At 43.1% G+C, this 17,880-nt stretch overlaps 1 protein-coding gene across 1 annotated transcript; it reads left to right on the forward strand.

Annotated features, from left to right (window-relative positions):
* The first annotated feature begins 311 nt into the window (after nt 1-311).
* VXN (vexin) lies at nt 312-15,329 on the forward strand. Its single transcript, XM_062502107.1, has 6 exons — nt 312-378; nt 3,335-3,390; nt 9,857-10,004; nt 12,532-12,593; nt 14,242-14,327; nt 15,143-15,329. The coding sequence occupies exons 1-6, from the start codon at nt 312-314 to the stop codon at nt 15,327-15,329; spliced, it is 606 nt and encodes a 201-aa protein (XP_062358091.1).
* The last annotated feature ends 2,551 nt before the right edge of the window (nt 15,330-17,880 follow it).

Below are 17,880 nucleotides of genomic sequence, written 5' to 3' on the forward strand. Positions count from 1 at the left end.
ATTATTAGCTATCTATTGCAAGGATTCTCCTCACTGGTAAAAGGAAATGTAAAATAAAATGCTCCTATCTGAGTAGAGGCTTAAGTGAGAGCTAAATTAAATCTTTGTGTTAATATTATTCATAGAAAGGCAGATGGGAGCAGAAAATGTTGCAATGAAGAATATGGAATGAGATGAGATCACAGCATCAGTCTGTCCTTTGTAGATCTGGACAATGATCACAGAGCCAGATTGGATTAGTGAAACCTATTTACCAGAAGTTCAGAGCAGTTGCACGAAGCTGAAAGGCAGTCAGTAGGGAGAGGTGGAAAATGCACCAGATTTACAGCTGCAGCGATGAAAATTTAGAAGTTTTCACCACTGTGATTTCTTCCAAATGTGAGTACATCAAAATCTAACAACTGCTATGATGTTGTCTTTTAGAGGGATGGGCTGTGTAGCAGTGGGGAAATATTTGAAGAGAGCAGCTCATCTGTTCTGCTGTGCCGTGCTCTGCCTGCAGCCCAGCACTCGCTGCTGCTTTCTCGACCTAATCTGTGCAGGTGATTCAATACTGTGGCTCTGTAAAATCTTCGTTCTGGCAAAATTGGGAGATCTGGAATCAGTGTTGCTATACCTATGAGGTAACTGCTAAAGTGACAGCTTGCAACTGTGTGGCTTTTCTGTGTAATAGAAAAGAGAATGAAGTTCTGCGAGCAGTTAGAAGTGGGTGAAGTACATGAATGTTGAATTTAAGTCTGCTGGCTCAATAAGTGGAACGTTTCCAAAGCCATGCCCTGGAAATGAATGCATGATTAACATTAATTGCTTCTAATGAAGAGTAAGAACCGGACAAAGCCCAGCCTGCGTTTGATTGAACAAATTAGTTTAAACTCAATGGCTGCATATTTCAGCAACAAGAAAGAAGGGAAAAGCAGGGAAAACAAATTGTGGGGCCAGATCAGATCTTTACTTGCAAGCTGCAAGCATGAGCTCTCAGCTGCTTAATTTTGGAATATAAGTGGAAATGATAAAGTGAACCATTACTGTAATTGTATTTGTTGCCTGAAATCTGGGCTATACATACAAACATCCTTTTGCAGGCAAATCCACATACATTATCTGCAAGAATTCGTTCTTCCCTTGCTTCGCCAGCTCTCTGCAGAAATCTGTGTTTGCAGGGACAGCCTCGCAGCCCCACTGTTTTCATTGCTGTCATTGTATTCCCACGCAAGTGGGTCACTTCTGGCTACCTCTGTGATTCACCCTTCTTTCAATGCCTATTCAAGTAATTGCATGTTTGCTGGTGCTGTGACTTCCCTTTCATGCCTTGCCTTTCTTCATCCCCTGTAAGCCTTTTGCCACTCATTCTGGCAGACAACAGGGGATGAGGGACTGCGGATCATATGTACTCTGCAAGTAGGCAAATTTGTTACTGTTAGGCACATTTATGTGTTGTTCATTTTGCACTAGCCTGGGTAGCAGCTATAACAGCACAAGAGCACTTGCTTCTGGTAGAAATCTCTAAAAACTGTACTCCTTGCACTGTGTGATAAAATACCTAAAATACCAGAGAGACTTGAAGATAGTTCCTTGCATCATCAAACTTTTCTTCATTTGAGTGTTTTGCTTACGAGCAATTAGTTTAGTCCTCACACAGTGAAATTCCAGTAGTAAAGGTGATGGAAGTAGTTTCAAAAACAACTTACAGCATATTACTAGGTTTAAAAAAAACAAACAACCCACCTTCATAATGTTTGTCTCCCACTCACTATGGTTTAAAATATAGAACGTGACCTGCAGGAGAAGACAGTAAAGATCCCTGAGGGTATCACCCCGTGGAGAACAGACTGCAATCATACTGACAGCTTAGCACACTCTAGGCAGGCAGATAACTTACTTGTGACAAGCTCAGTGTGGAAGTGCCCTGTGCTGCAATGGGCTGCTCACAGGGACCCTCCCATTTTCCTGTCCTGTTTCACTACAGCCACAGCACAGGCCAGAATTTCCATGCCAGTGGGCTCCTAATGCTCAGTGCTTCTATCCTCACTGGGGTGTGGAGGGATGGCTGTTAGACACACACAGGCTGTCTAGGAAGAGTAACTTTGGTCTCACTGCCAGCTCTGTTTGTTCAGAACCCTGCAAAGCCCAGTCACTTATTATATCACAGTTATTCCTGCCATCTGAGGAGAGGAGTCTGGCTGCAGTAACAAGCAGCCTTGGATGACCTTCAGCTGCTTCCACAGCTCCAAAACTCTGCAAACAGTAATACACAGCAGCAATAAGCACTGCAAGTTAAATGTATGCCAACAACATAAAGGAAAGCTCACCTGGGGAGTAGGAGTCACTCATCACCCTGTAACAAACCTTCCTGGCTCTTCAAAGCCTTTGGATTATACACTGAGCCTGAATAGGAAACCCCCATTCACATGCCTTGCCCCCAGGGTCAGCCTTTAGAATTTGAGCTAATTCTCCACATTTGGCAGCCTTCTGCAAGCCTGTTTCTGTCACTGGTGCCTAAAGCCTGGAGCTCCAGTAGCCTGAACACAAGGAAGGGAAAGATATGATGAGAGGGAGAGCTGGGAGTATCACAGTCTGTGAAGCCAGTTTCAAGTCTAACTCAACAAAAGTTTAAAGAGCCTTCACTTAGTCCAGTGAAACCATCGCCCAAAACCAATCATTTCAGTCCGGACAAAAGCTTGGCTTATGGCCCTGGCATCCTTTGTGTCTATTGGATAGTGGTTCTATGATTTTGGTGTCTTCATGGGTCTAAGAAATAAAAGTGAGAAACAGACTTTAAGCAAAATGTCCCAAGCTAAAGAACTGAACAGGTAATTTTGAGGATTGAAAGAGAAAATATTTGGCTTAGTGCAAATGCTGTGCTTCGGACATCACACGGTAAAAGTGAAACAATGTCATGAGGGGAGTCTGAGCTTATTGATCAAGTCCCTAACTAGACAAAATCATAATAGTCTCCAGGTTAATGTATACTCTACTCATTCACTACTGAAATACTGGCAGGTATTTCAGTAGTGAATATAGTAGTGAATATACAGGCCAGATCAAAACTGAGAGAGGAGAAGGAATGTTCCTCCTGGAAGCCTATGGGAGAGGTGCAGAAACTCAGGATAGGCTGTGGCCCTGTGGATTTCTGTATTGTATAGCTAGAACATGGGCTCTGAGATCACATCAGAAGCTATTTTCTTTTGGATTGTTTCAGCTGGAATCTTTCTTAAATGGTTTCTTCTTCCCCCCTCTCCCCACCATGCCCCCAGTGAATTCTTACAGAGGACATTTAGAGGCACATGTCCACCTCCACAGCATCTTGACCATGTTCCTGTTCTTCTTTTTACAGCATGTAGTCCTGCCCGAAGACGAGCCAAAGCTACACAGCACATCCTAACAAAGAGTGTAAGAAAAATCTCCTTCCCTCTCCCTGTTTTATTTTATTGGTTTTTTGCATTCCAGTTGGTCATGCATACCCTCAAAAGTGGTGTGGGTAAATGGGAATCAGATCTTCCAGGGTAAAGAAGTGCATCCATGTCTGATGCAGGGAGCTGGGTGGGAAACATAACCGGGAGTTTCTGTAAAGCTGCAGTTTATTTACAGAAGTGCTTTTAAACAAAAAAATAAAAACAAAACAAAAAAAACCAACCAAACAAAAAAAAGCCACAACCAACCAACCAAACAAAAAACCCCACAAACAAATAAGGTCTTGCCATGCAGAGCCAGTCAAAATGAACATAGTGGCTTATCAACACTGGCCATCTGAGGGAATCACAGACTTAATTATTTTCCACAGAGCCTTCACAGTAAGTCCAGAGAGACATGCAGGAATGAAAAGTAAGCAAATCATACCAAATCATATCAGTGTTAAGTAATAATAATAATAATAATCATGTTAATCAAGTAGCCAGTATCCTAGGGAATTTGGGAGAAAAAAGCCAAGCAATGGACTGTAACTTTGACCCTTAAAGTTGGCACTGAGAGACCCAGGATGGATGTTTGTCCCCTGCTCCCAGCAGTGCTTGCCTGCCCTCACCTCAGCCTCGGTGCAGAGAGCACAGAGGAAGCTTTACCCACTCTCTGCAGACAAGGCACCCCCCAGACTAAAATAACTGAACATTTGTCATGCCCTGAGTAAATGTCTTGCAACTTCAGGTGCTTTCACACATGGGTGTGAGGTTTCTTGTTTCAGAGACATTTTTCCCTCCTTAAATCCACTTGAGCCATTCACAAGCCCTTCCACAGTCCTTTTAGCTGATTTGCAGGAATGACAGACTCTTCTTCATATCAAAACACTTCTTACAAGTTTGAGACTCTTCTGCCAAAGCATTTCTTCTCACCACAGACCCGTCTCTTGTCTGGCACTTTGCTGAAGTATTTTGGTCCACGGCTTTCCCTTTTTCCATGTCCTTTCCTACTTCCCAGATCCATCCTCGTTTTCAGAGAGCCTTTTCTTTGTATTCCTGGTTCCCTGATCTCCCCACAGAACTCTAGGTCCTCCTGCTTACCACACTTACCTGTACACTGGAAAATAAACCTCATTCACTTCCACCATGTCTTTTGGTTATTAAACCAGATCACAAGATCCCAATATGTCACAGAACACCTGAAGTCATCCCCAGGAAGAGTCAGTAACATGTCTCGTTTTTTGGGTAAAAGCTGTGCATGTGTGTATTTTCCCAAATTGTGACAGTCTTGGTTTTGGTTGGTTTTGTTTCATAGCTCAGGCTGAGATTTCAAAATTAATCTTCATTCCAAAGGAAGATGAGTCAGATTGCTGGAGTGTTGCTCAAAATAAGCTATTTTGAGATACTCCACTTTCATTTGTTAAACCTTTGGTATAACTGTTTTTCCATGCAATGTAAAAGCAGCAGAAAAGTCCAAACCAAAACTGAGCTATTCCGACTTGATGAAACAAAATGCTCAGATAATTTATCTTCTTTTTTGTTTGGTTGGGGGTTTTTTTGACAGTATTTCTCATAGAACTATTCAGCTGAAAAATTTCAGATGGCTTATATCAAAATCAGTGGATATTATGTCTGTTATCTTGTTCCAAACCTGAGTTGATAGTTGTTTCTACTAAATGGAAACATCTAATACTTAATTTGGATTGGATCAGCTGTTGTGGCAGCCCTGTACTCATAAAGGCCTAAGAAAATAAGAAAGTCCCTGTTTTGTTGCTGTACTTTAAGAGGATTGGGTTTTTTTTTTTCCTTTGGGGCTTTCCTGACCCCAGTTAAGGATGTCCTTTGATTGGCTCTTAGTCATGATGCAGGCAGCATCATATTAGCAGTGGGAACACCAAGCCTGAGGAATGGTCTGCAGCTCCAGCTACAAAAACAAGGAAGGCTCTCAAACCAAAGTGACTGGCACAGTCAACTCTTAGACATTCCCCTTCTTCAGTGGCATGCAGCTGCTTGCAGCTCATAAGCAAGCACTGAAGTAAATGGCACATACTGGAATAGACATGCCTGTGAGGAAGCTGTTACTGCCAATTTCTAGAGCCACAGAAGTCGCAGAATGATTGTTTATTTTTCACTTTTACATCTGCACCTGCAGTCAGAGCTGTAGAAACGCCTCAGCTAACACAAAATCTTCTGCTCTGGTGATTGCAGTGGATGCACAACTTTAATCCTCAGCAAGGACAAAAATAGCAACCAACGTGGACATCTGTCAGACCTTTTTTTTCGCAGCAGAAATACTCAAGCATTAAGTGATTTAACATTCAAATTACTGACTGTGGGGGGTAACTTCCATCACATACAAGAACTCATCCCAAAAGCACGGTAATGACTGTGGAAGGGTGACAAAAAGGAGGAAGCACTTTTTTTTTTTCAGCTGAGTGTTTCACCAATATATATATTTTCAGTTCCCATTGCCCTATTATGAGTTATTTCCAGTGGTAGTAGATCCTTCCCTTCTCTTCTTCTTCTTCTTCTAGCCCCAGAATCCCTTGAGTAGAAGAACTGTCTGGACAACAGTATCTGTCTGCTTTGCAAGAAAGTAGAATATACCCCTGTGCAAGCTAGAGCTGCCACATTAGCAATTACTCAGCATTAGGCCATCAAAATAATTTAACTCTACAAGTCTGGAATTTTCTCCTCTAACAAGCACATTGTTGTTCACACTCTAACTTTCAAAGTTTTTTTGAAAAAAAATCAAAAAAAATATCCAAGTAAATATCCAGATAGTTAATTGTCACCTTTTCTGGATGGCTGTTGGTTGGCAGCAGGATTTTACGTCCAGGATCAGGATGGTTGGAACAGCCTCTCTGTAACCGTCCTGTGTCCTCTGTGCCCCTTCCCTCCAACACAGCTAATTCCAACAGTGGATATACCAGGCCTCAGTGCTCTCCTGTGCATGGCAAAGTCTGTAAAAAGAGAGTTTGCTGAGCTCTGATTTCAGAGTCAGTGTCCTGCAAACAGACTGGGCCAGTCAAAGGATTTACAGGTTCTGAAAGCAGTAGGTTTTTAGACAGCAGCTTGCTAATTCTGCACAGTTTGGCTGACTCTGCCATTTGCAAAGATTTAAATTTCCTGGTATGTCTAGAAAAGAAAAGTGACTCCCAGTTGATCCTTCTGCCTTACCCTAGGTACCCTAGAGAAATGTCAGCTCCAGTTTAGATCAAATCTGAGCTACAGCAGGTTTAGTTTCCTGACCTAGATAAGTCTTTATATATTACAGTAATGGGTGAGGTAGCCGAAGTCACTGTGAAATCTTGAATTAGGAGATAAGGAACTCCCAAAGTGTGCTACAACCAAATTCTGCAAAGATGTTCACTGAAAATGTGTTATAGATATTGCACTGTTGTCTCCTGTTGTAATGGAAAATGGCACTGTAACTTGTTTATACAGGTTCTGCTGCATTGAAAGTTTGGCATTACTGACATCATATGTAACAGGGAATCTTGAAAACACAGACATTGTGCCTAAATAATTCTTGCTGTTTATCAAAATAACAATCCACTTCTTTTCCCTAAAGAGTATTTCATCCTGTGCAACACGTAGGCAGAATGTTAAGTTTCAAGTCCATGGTGGTTTACAATGATCAAATGAGCCACTTTCAGGATTGGAGCTGACTGCAGCCAGCCAGAGCAAAAATGCTCTTTGCTCTTTTGACAGTGTAAAATAAGTGACCTCAGGTGTCTCAGTAGCAGAGGGTTGATGACATTTTCTGTCACACACCATCAAAGACTGAGCATGACCAAGAGCACTGGACATTTTTCCAGAGATGGTGGGAAAAGCTGAGCTGGGTGGCATTCCTTGAAAGCTGGAAGAGCTCAGTTCACATGAGGCAGACTCCAAGGGCTGCCATTAGAGACCCCTGCCAGCCACAGTCTCATCATATTAGTCCTGAAGACAGGTGTCTCCACTGGTGTCACTGTGGTGAAGGGAGTGGTGCAACTTGTAAGGTTTGTGTGGTCAGGGTGTGAGTGGACACAGGAGCCTGCAGCCTGTAAGGAGCTGCTGCAGAGGGATGGGAAGGTGCTGGAACTGCTCCAGGGGCAGTGGGGAGGGAGTCAATGCCTATTGCTTAAGCAGCAACATGTGGCCTCTCACAACCATGAGCAGCACCCTCGTTATGAAACACTGGAGCAATGCAGAGGCTCAGCTCTGTTGGCAGCTCCAAATTTTAGTTCAGGAGAGCTGGAAGCCAGCTGCAGCCTCCTTTAGCATGTGCTTGTCTTCATGGACACAGTATCCCTTCAACTGAACGCTGGACATGTATTTAAGTAGTTTGCAGCACATGGAGTGTGTTAGGCTGAGTGTCAAAATCTGCAGAAATAGGGGAAAACCCCTACTCGGCCTTGGATTAGGCTTTGGTTGCCTTACCTGCCTTTTCCAGAAGCACTTTTGCCTGATGGTGGGCAGTTTCTGCTCCTCATTGTACCAGACAGCAGGATTTAGGTAATGAAGCCTTGTCCAAATTCCTGAGGGTACATGGAGATAAAAGAATTAAAAGTGGTTAGGTTGGGACTTTTCCTCTTTCCTGTTTTGGAAAACATGGGTTTGCATATGTTGTTATGTCTCTGTAAAAAATCATACACACAGAATATTGTGGATTAATAGCAAACTGAATTAAAACTTAATTAGAGGAAATGGACAACTTGGTGTGAGGGGACATGCTTGAATAGAGTCTTGTTTTTATCTTGAGTGTGTGTTAGAAGGCAGAGCAATAGACAGAATAAAAGCTTTTTCTATGCCAACAATAGGCTGCCCAGTTGGTGGTCTCAGTTTTGAGACAAAATAACTGTATTTGTATCTAAACCACTTAGCAACTAGCAGTCATCAGTTAGATGCGACTAACTGCTTTTCTCATGAACTTGCAATGTAAGTAAGTCTAATAGGAAATAGTCTGAATAGTTGCCACATGTCTTATTTCCTTGCTGGTTTGGATTTTCACCCTGTTTAAGTGGTTCTCTGTATGACAGCAGCAAGTCCTTAGGGAAGAATAAAAAAAAAAAAAAAAGTATGAAACACTCTGTCCCTGCTGTTAGAACTTTGATCTTCTTGAGAAAACTCTTTCCAGACTATCCTGGATAAGAGTCCTGATGAACCTACTTCTTTGAGGTGTAACCCTGTTTTTCCAAACTCACATTTGCTCTGGCCTTCCCAGTTGCCTGTGGCAGTACAGTGAGTATCATGGCTTAGTTGTAATTGATTGGAAAAAAACTTAAATTTGTTCATGAGTGTTTTCAGGGACTGTTGGAGATACCAGGGGTGGCTGATGCTCAAAGTTGCAACTGTCAGTGAGTTTTTTCTGTGTGAGCTACTGTTTGTGAAAATTAATCTCTAGGAGCACAATTCCTCTCTGCCTCGTATCCTCTGTAATCATTCATCAGGTGCAATATGTAAGTTCAAAAGACAAGAGAGACCATAAGGAAACAGCAGTTGTAATTTGTGTTGTATAAGTCTGAGTGATTGCCCAAGATGTGATGCAATAAGAAAATAAATCTGAGCTGTCTCAGAGGCATATCCTATTCACTAGAGCTTGGAAAGGAGTACATTTCAGTCTCCTGAGAAGAATACAAAAAGGTTCAACTAAGCGGCTGAGCCCCAGAAAGACCCAGCAGGATTTTCCCATACTGCTATACACAGCACAGAAGCTGGAACCAAACAAAATCCCACAAATCCCACAGTACCCACCTGACAAAATCCCCTTTGGATGACAGCAAAGAAGTAGGAAGAACAAGCAGCCTTTCAGCTCCCCCATGACCTGGACAGACCACCTAATCCCCAGGGCCAGGTGTAACAGAGTGGTTTGCTGTAAATGGGGTTAACTGCACCACCTAATTAGTGGCTTGTCTTTCTTTTCTTCTATCTTCACTCAGAGTCAGGATTAAAAACATGAAGGAGACTAATTTTCTCGTGCTTGGGCTTGGTTGTTTATTAAATCTTATCTAAAGTGCAGAGAGTTCTGCAACACTTCTAGCTACCAGCTAAAAGCAAGCAAAATGGAGAGTGAATCTCGCTAGTTACAAGGTCTTTTAAAGTTAAATGATCCAGTAAAGATCTAATACCTATATTATTTCTACTTTTGACCCAATAACCAAATGTCTGTGGCCTGCAGTGCAGTACTAACTATCCAACCAAAAACTTCTACCTGAAATCATGAAGAAGAAGGAAAAAGAAGATAGAAAGAGACAACGCCCAAAAACTTCCATCTTGTCCCATACCTATTACTATATTCTAAAAACCTCTCACCATGTGAAATCACACACCTGTGACTCTAACTCTATCACTCAGATTTGGAAGCCTTCTCCAAGGCCTCAGGTCAAAAGCAGTGTTCTCCTGGGGGTCAGTGCCAGAAAGCACAGAAAGCTCCAAGCTCCCAGGTTTCTGGGATCCAGCAGTTTGTTTTTCCCCTGCAGGTGGTAGCCGTATCGGACCAGCGGCCCCACCAAGGTGAGCTCCTGCATGTGCTGTACCAGGCCAGGGGCGAGGAGGAGGCACGGGGAGGGGGCTGCCTGCAGGGCAGGCAGCAGGGACCCTGCCCTGCCAAGGGCACCGCCCAGCACGGTGAGTCCAGAATTATTTATTGTTTATTTTTATTTTCATTATTTAATTTATATATTACCTATTATTTAATTTTTATGTGGCTGTAGAATATCTTTAGATATTGCACTCTTCCAGTTCGCAGCGAAGCAGGCGCTTTGTTATGTACCTGGAGGATAAATCCACGCTTAAAATATCCGGTGGAATTATTGAGATAATGACCGTGGCATTGCTCAGTTTGTTCATAAACCCACTGTATTCAGTCATAAACACTCCCTGACAATATTTTAGAGAGGATGAATTGTAAATTACTGAGTTCGCCTGAGTCATCTTATTATATAAGATCCCTGTTCAGTTGCTTAAAATTAGCCAGAATATAATCATTTGGGATGGATTTTCAGATTCTGGATGTAAGCCACAAACCTGATTTTTTGGCAACCAAAGCTTGTTCAGCATATTTGCGAGAAACTGTGAAGGAAAAACAGAGCTTGCCAGTACAAAACCAAGGAGATGAGTAAACATAAACAGAGTGGCCATTCAGCTCCTCCAACACTGGTGTGTTTTGTTTGGAAGACTGAAGCTGGAGCAGGGCTGTGCAGTTTCATATGGGATGGCCTGTTTAATCAAAAACACATCTTCTGCTCTCCTTTGAAAATCACCCAGATGCAGTCAAGTCATATGCCTTTAAAGAAATCCCAAATGGCATGTTTTTCCAAGAGCAGTTGGACATTTGAATGTTAAAAGGTGCTAAATCTCCAAAGCAGGTCCATGAAGGTATATGTTCCTCACATCACTGATCTGCAACCACACTGCACATAAGCCATCCCATTAAGAACACAAACTTGACCAGAGTGGGGCCTGGGAAACTGGAAACGAAGAAACTGAGCCTGGGACCATAGGAAAAGATCTCAAAAAATCTCAGGACCAGAGCCCAGACATGGCCGAAAAAGAACTGGAGCTTCAGGACTGGAGCAGGGACAGGAGGAGGAGTGGCTGGGACTGCCTAAAGGTTGGCAGGATAAAGGATGACAGAGAGCCAGAGAGGCAGAAAGGAGGGACTGCTGGTCTCTGCTGTTAGGGGAGATGAGAGCTAAGGATAACAAGTGAAAACAAGAGAAAAGCTGTAGGAATCTAAAAAGAAGAGCAGAAAAGGGAGAAACAGGTCTCATAGGGGGAGAAAGGGAAATGAGTAGGCAGAACTTAATTTCTAAGTTTAAATAAGAAAAAAAAAAAACAAACAGACAAATAAAAGAACACAGGTGAGGCCATTAGCGTGTTTATTGCTACATCCAACATCTTTCACAAATAGCAAAGCAGGACAGTCCATTCCAGCATGTGAGAAGGCACTTCTGGAAGTGGAATTCACACTGCATCCAGCCACCACTGCCATGAGGGCAGCAACTACAAACCTGAAGCCATGAGGACTTTCTTCTGCTTCGATATTTTGCTAAAAGTTTACAATAACATTTTCTGTATCTAATAAGAGGGACAGGCTGAAGGGAATAATCACAGTGAGAGAAAATAAAACCAAATAAAAAGAAAAAGTATATGCATTAGCTGAAGCACTGGTGATCCACTTGCTGAATACTGTTAGTACCTAATATGCAAGATGAGAGGAGGTAATTGCATTAAGTTTGACGTGAGGGATACAGTAAGGTACCTAATGGAATTACTGGAGGGAGGTGGAGCGGGAAGCGGGAAGCTGGTTAGGATGTTTATCAAAGTCAAATATTGCCCCCAGAAGGAGGAGACAGTTCCAATTGCTAAGTGATACTGGAGACAACACTCTCAGCACCCTGGCTATTTCCATATTTGCTGTCATTATTTATATTCCTTTGGACACAGCAGTAGAGAGGTCCACATTCCCACAGCCAAACAGGAGGATTTGGCCTCATGAAAAAATCTTGCATTCCTCACTCATTTATTTCCTTGGCACAGTGAGCAGGAATGTCAGTGAGCATTTATCCATGAATAAGTTATCAGATTACTGATAACTGAATTACTTGAAACTGAAGGGTAGCCTTCAGAGTTGAGGACAGCAGAAGGAGAGATGTCACTCAGCCACAGGCAGAAATGTGGAAATCCCTCCCCGTGACAGGCTGGACATAGCACACATCTCTGCTCAGGTTAAAATAACTCTCCAGAGCAATACAGAAAGGAGAGAATGACCTTCTAGGCAGAACAAACCTGCAGTGGGGGATGAGGAGCAGCATCTGGGCTCTTTGCCTGTGGAGATTATGTGAGTGTTTACAAAGGGGGAAAGGGCTCCCACTTAGCTTGGTGTGCTAAGGACAGCTTGTCATCTCATTTGAAAAATCCAGGAGGAAGCTGAGAGATTTTCCAGAATGACTTAAGCAGTTCCACAATCACTTACTTTGACATCACAATAGATGATCACTCTGCTCTTTTGGCTATAATCAAATCTAGTGGGACTATAACCTGTGTCTGGGCTCTATCCATATCTGGGTTTTACTGCACGGAAGGAGGTTTTTCATACAAGCTGTGCCAATGAGATAATTGCACCTAATATCATGTTTCTTATGCTTTGCAGTGGGAATTACTGAACAAGAGTCATCTAAGTCCTATAATCATCTGTTGGACAGAAAATCTTTGGTAAGCAAACAGAACAAGACCAACTAGCAGTGCATCTTAAACCCTTGCACCCATCAGCATGTCCCAGAGTAAAAGCACATCAGTCTGTTGCAGCACCTGCAGACTTCACAGCCTTTGTTAAAGCTTGAAACATAATTCATGCCAGAGGATCCCTCAGGTGGGAGCAGAGACTAGCATAGGACAGAGAACGGCCCCTCAGGAGCCAGGGAGAGTTGTGGGACAAAAACAGGCAAGCTCCTGTTCTGGATGCTCAGCCATCTGCAAGAACTGGGAGGAATTAACCTCTTGTCTCTCATGGAATTTCACAAATCGGGGGAAAAAATAATTTCTCAAGTGGAACAAGCATCAGATAATTTGTTTTCTCCAGAATGCCAACCTGACACGATAATCTCCAAAGTCAGAAACATAAATAAAGAGCTGGTGGGAAAATTATCACACAAACCCAAAAAAAGTGTTCTCTAATAGAGAGAAAAAATATTTTGGTTAAAAATTACTCACCTTAACTAAAATGTTTTCCCTCCCTTCTTTGTCTTACAATGCCCCCCTAATTTTCAAAGTCCCTACATTTAATAAAAACTACTTTTTCAAAGAGAATAGTTTCTGGCCAACACCAGACTATGCTGTCAAAGTTTTTATGGTTTCAGGGGTTCTTTTGGATGGCTGAAGGATGTTTGCTAGCTGATAGCTGGGCAACACTTAAGAAAAATGACAGTATAATACTTAAGGATGGTTAAAACTAATGTTATTCAGTGTAATGAATCAAATATAACCTATCAATAATTAACATAGTTAAATTTCAAAGGATGCTTACAAAAGTGATTTCAAACATATCTAAGTCTTAGGATACTTGAAAAACACACTTAAATGTACCCAGTCTCAGATTAATCCTAGGAAAAATAGAAAAATAACCCTAGAAAACTTAAGACCAGTTGTGGTAATGACAATAATATTAACATTTTTTTCAGAATTGCTGGTAACACCAATAAGTGTGCTTATTGCCTGAAATAATGAGATCACCTCACGAGTTTTTTCTATTTCTGGGCAACTTGCACTTTAACTTACCATCTTGGAGGATATGCTATTCTCAGAGACCTGTTTATGGGAAATCATGACTCAGTTCTGGCAGGCAATTTATGATCAAATAAGACAAGGAGGAAGTGGATGATTAGGCACTTGTGGGGCCGTTGCAGAACAGGAGCATAACCAGGGTGCCCCCACACCAAAGAGCAGCACCCAACAAACCAGGGAAACATCTCTGAGTGCTCAAGGAACTGTGATGGCTGAGACATCTGCAGCTGTAGAGGTGGGGAGCTGCAAGAGGCAGGCTGCTCACTCTGCACAAAACCTCACTGCCTCAGGAAGCTAAATGTAAAAACTAGGAAATAAAAAGTTCTGCAAGTGTCCCTTCTTTCTTGGGAGGTGTAACTCTCGTTCATACAGGTCCTGTGCTGAGCTCAGTGAGAATATTCACGTGAGCAACTGGTAATTGTGTGGGTGAGAGTTGGGCAGTCAAATCCTTAACCTGCTTTCTCTTGTTAAGAGATTTACAGCATTTATTGGTTTTCTTAAAACAACCTCTTTCCTCAGATGAACTGGTGTCCCCACTCATCAGTGGCATTTCCTAATGATGTGCTTTGTCCACCCACAGATTCCTCCATCTCCAGTTGCCCATATCACAGTGAAAGCTGTGGCTGTCACGGGCTCACCCACCCGTGACCAAACTTCTGTGGAAGAGTAAGTCCCTTCCCACCCTCCAGACATGCCTCTTGTTTCCCAAAGACAGGCAGAGATTGGAAAAGGTTATGCTGATTTTATTACCAGCCATGGCTATTTATAAAGCTACCTCAGCACCCATTACAGCTCTACTTTATCACAAAAAAAAAAAATCATCGCAATTCAAAATAAAAGAATTTTCCCCCCTAAGAAGTCTGTAATATTTGCCTTAAAATGTAATTAGAAAATTTAATTAATTGAAGAAAAAAATGTCCAGTTAAGGAACAGCTTGGCCACAGTACAAATGTAATCATCACCAGGCAGTTAACACGGACATGGATCTGGGTGGGATTTGAGATGCCACCATTGTCAGCTGAGGGACAGTAACCAGCTCATTGTCACAGTGTCCTCACACTCCACACACAGAGATGTAAGCTCCCCTCAGCCAGTGGAGCTCATCACTGCCACATGGTCCCTGAGGCTTTGGTGGAAGGGCCCAGCTCTCTTCCTGGGCAATCCCTCCTCTCTTTGTTGGGTGGCAATTGCTAGAGAGGATGCATTTAGAACAGTCCCACTTGCAGCCCGTCCCCTTGTGTGAGTGTCCCCCCGACAGTGACGGAACAAGGGCGCCAAGCTGAGGGGTGACAGTGCAGCATCCCAGCCTCCTGACCCACAGAGCCCCTGCTCATTCCAGATTTGTCAATCCCAGGGGTGGGCCAGGCATGGGCACACCTTTTCAGCCCGGCAGCTCTTGGTTCTGAGTGTCTGGTTGCCATCAGCAGGGAAGAAGGGCCAGGGTAAAGCACTCTGTACACATCTTGTGTTTTATTTGTTAGCCACAGGCAGCACTGGAGGAAGACAACAGAGTATGACCTGGCCCTGCCACCAGGAGCAGAAGCTTCCCTACCACTGACAGGAGGCAACCTGTACGGGACACCCAGCCTCCTGAGGAAGATGTGGATGAAGCACAAGAAGAAGTCAGAGTACCTGGGGGCAACAAACAGTGCCTTTGAGGCGGACTGATAAGGCTCAGCATCCCTTGGAAAGGCAGAAGGTCCTTTAGCAGGACAAGGTGCTTTAGGATCGACGAGGGAACAGACACAGCACAGCTCATCCAGGAAAATGATATCCTTTTTATTACTTGATGTCATTGCCTCAGAACAGTGAGAGAAAGGCCAACAAAAGTTAAAATGGTGAATATGATGCAACTCAATGGCCTTTCCTTGTTGCATTAGACTAAATCCCAACTATCCCGCTAGATTTACATCTTGAGTCAATGCTGAGACTGCTGCTGACCCATTCACCATCTCCTGTGTCCTGTCTAAATGAGCTCGGACTTGCACCAAGAGAAGCCTGTGAAGAGGTTTGTGTATTCCTGCAATAGATTGATTACAGAGTGCCATTAAATCCCAGGGATCTACTTCTCATGCACCACTGCTTGTTGTCTTTCCCCTCTCATTCCATGAGATAAAAACCTCATCTTGGAATATGCTTGGCATATGACACATCCTAAACATCTCTTTTTTCCTTCAATTTTGATGTCTTAAGGCAGGAGTAAAGGATGCAAAAATTCTAAAGCAGTGGGGCAGAACTGAGTGAGTTTGAGAACATACGTACCAAACTTTGCAATGTGACAAGGGATTTTTTGTTTTTAAGGTGTCCTGCCAGATCAAACTGTGAGCAACAGGGTAACCTCAAGGGATACTTTCTGGCCTAGAACCTGCTTGTAAGTGAAATGGTAGTCAGCAATTTACCCCCTATCCATGTGGTAAAGGATATTACATTAAGTGTACAAAATACTAGGAGGAAAGAGAGTACCTAAATGGTGCAACTAGGTAACTAAGTATAAGATATTTGCATGTAAGAGACTTGTGCTTATGAAGAGATGTATTTAAAGGAATTTGCTTGAAAACATTTTTTCTCTCTCTTTTTTTTTTTTTTTTGTTTCCCAATTTAGAAATTGCTGGTCAGGTCCTCTTCAATTTTTCTCTCAAAAAAGGACAAAACAGTTTTACAAAAAAAGTTTTCACCACTGTTATGGACAATATTATATTATTCATGAGCAGTACTTGCCTTCTGTGAGTGCTCCCCTAGTTATTATAAAAACCACTGGTTTCCCTAAATACAGAATTTCATATTTAAAGTTGGAGGAGGCGTATCTCCTGTTGTTTATAGTAATGATGACCTCTGATCTAACCGCCAGTGCACCAAAGCATAAATTAAAAATAAAGGTTACTTTATTTACTCTATGACAGCAGCAGAGGGAAGGAACTCACATCTGAAGTTTGCTTGCCTGCAGCCAGCACAGTGAAATGCACTGAGATGTCATCACAAACAGTGCCATGGTAATGGGGGGCAGCTGGCCCTGGTCAGGGATCACCGGCTCAGGAGTACCAAGGGACCACCTGGATGGGAGGGAAAGACAGCCAGGTCTTCTGGCTTTTTTGTTGAGCAAGCTGGAGCATCACACAGGAGAGGTTTGCATCTTGACAGCTTGAGCAACCAAAGCTCATTAAATGGGAAAACAAATGGAGAAGGCCAGTAGCTTTACAGAGCGTACAGCCCTGATGGCTGCAAGGAGAATGACAGGGAAAACCTGTTTAGGGCTGGACATGGCGGAAATGGTAGTAGGGTGGCAATGGAAGTTCTTACTTCAAAAGGCACCGTGGCTTTTCATGCTGCTAGAGCCAAGTCAGTCCAGAGTCTGCCAAGGAGAGAAAGGCACTACACCTTCATTAAATGCCTCTGTCAGCCCTCCTGTTCAGCTGCCCAGCAGTGCTTCAGTCACAGGCTCCTCCTTCAGAGGTGTTCAACTGGTCAGAGGAAAACTGTGCACCTCAAAACCACACAGATTGTCCCTCCCCATTATGAGGGGTAAAAGTCCTTCTCTGGCCCAGCAGCTCGAGACAGGGATGATCTGCTCTGCTTTTATTTCTTGCCCCTGGGAAAGGAGAACACAGTGAACCACATGCTGGCAGTGGTCACCCAGTATCAACCCTGTGTTCTCTGCTCTGGCATGAGAGAACAATGCTGACACCCACTGAAGGCTGCACACCTGAACAGTTCCCTGTGAGATGTTTCTCACAGGGGTCCGCCCCACCTTTAAGTTAGAGCCTGGCACACTGATCCTGTGCAATAGTCTGAGCACCCTCACCCTGCCAACATCAGGCCCTCCATGATGAGCCAAGCTGGAGCCATGGCCAAGAGTTTCCTGAAACAATTTTTACAGATATCACTAACCACACTTCAGCTTCCTCCTCAACCCACAGAACTCCTGCCAGAAACCCATATATGTATTTTTACACATATAGGTAAACCTAGTAAATTCAGTGGGACTGCTCCCTTGCATGGCAGTACATACTTTCAAAGAGTAGGGAGTAGACAGATCACTGCTTCCTGGTTTTGGTCTCATTTCCTAAACAAAGGAAAAATAAGGATGATGGACAGACACTGGGAAAGTCCATTAACTGAATTAGGTGTAATTAAGAGTGAACATCTGTGGTACCTGCCCCTGTAGTTAACATGGCCCATAAAGTACTCAAACACACTCCAGGGCAACAAGAGTTTTGCTTGC

This window comes from Cinclus cinclus, chromosome 1 (genome assembly GCF_963662255.1).
Source record: "Cinclus cinclus chromosome 1, bCinCin1.1, whole genome shotgun sequence".
NCBI classification, from domain to species: domain Eukaryota; kingdom Metazoa; phylum Chordata; class Aves; order Passeriformes; family Cinclidae; genus Cinclus; species Cinclus cinclus.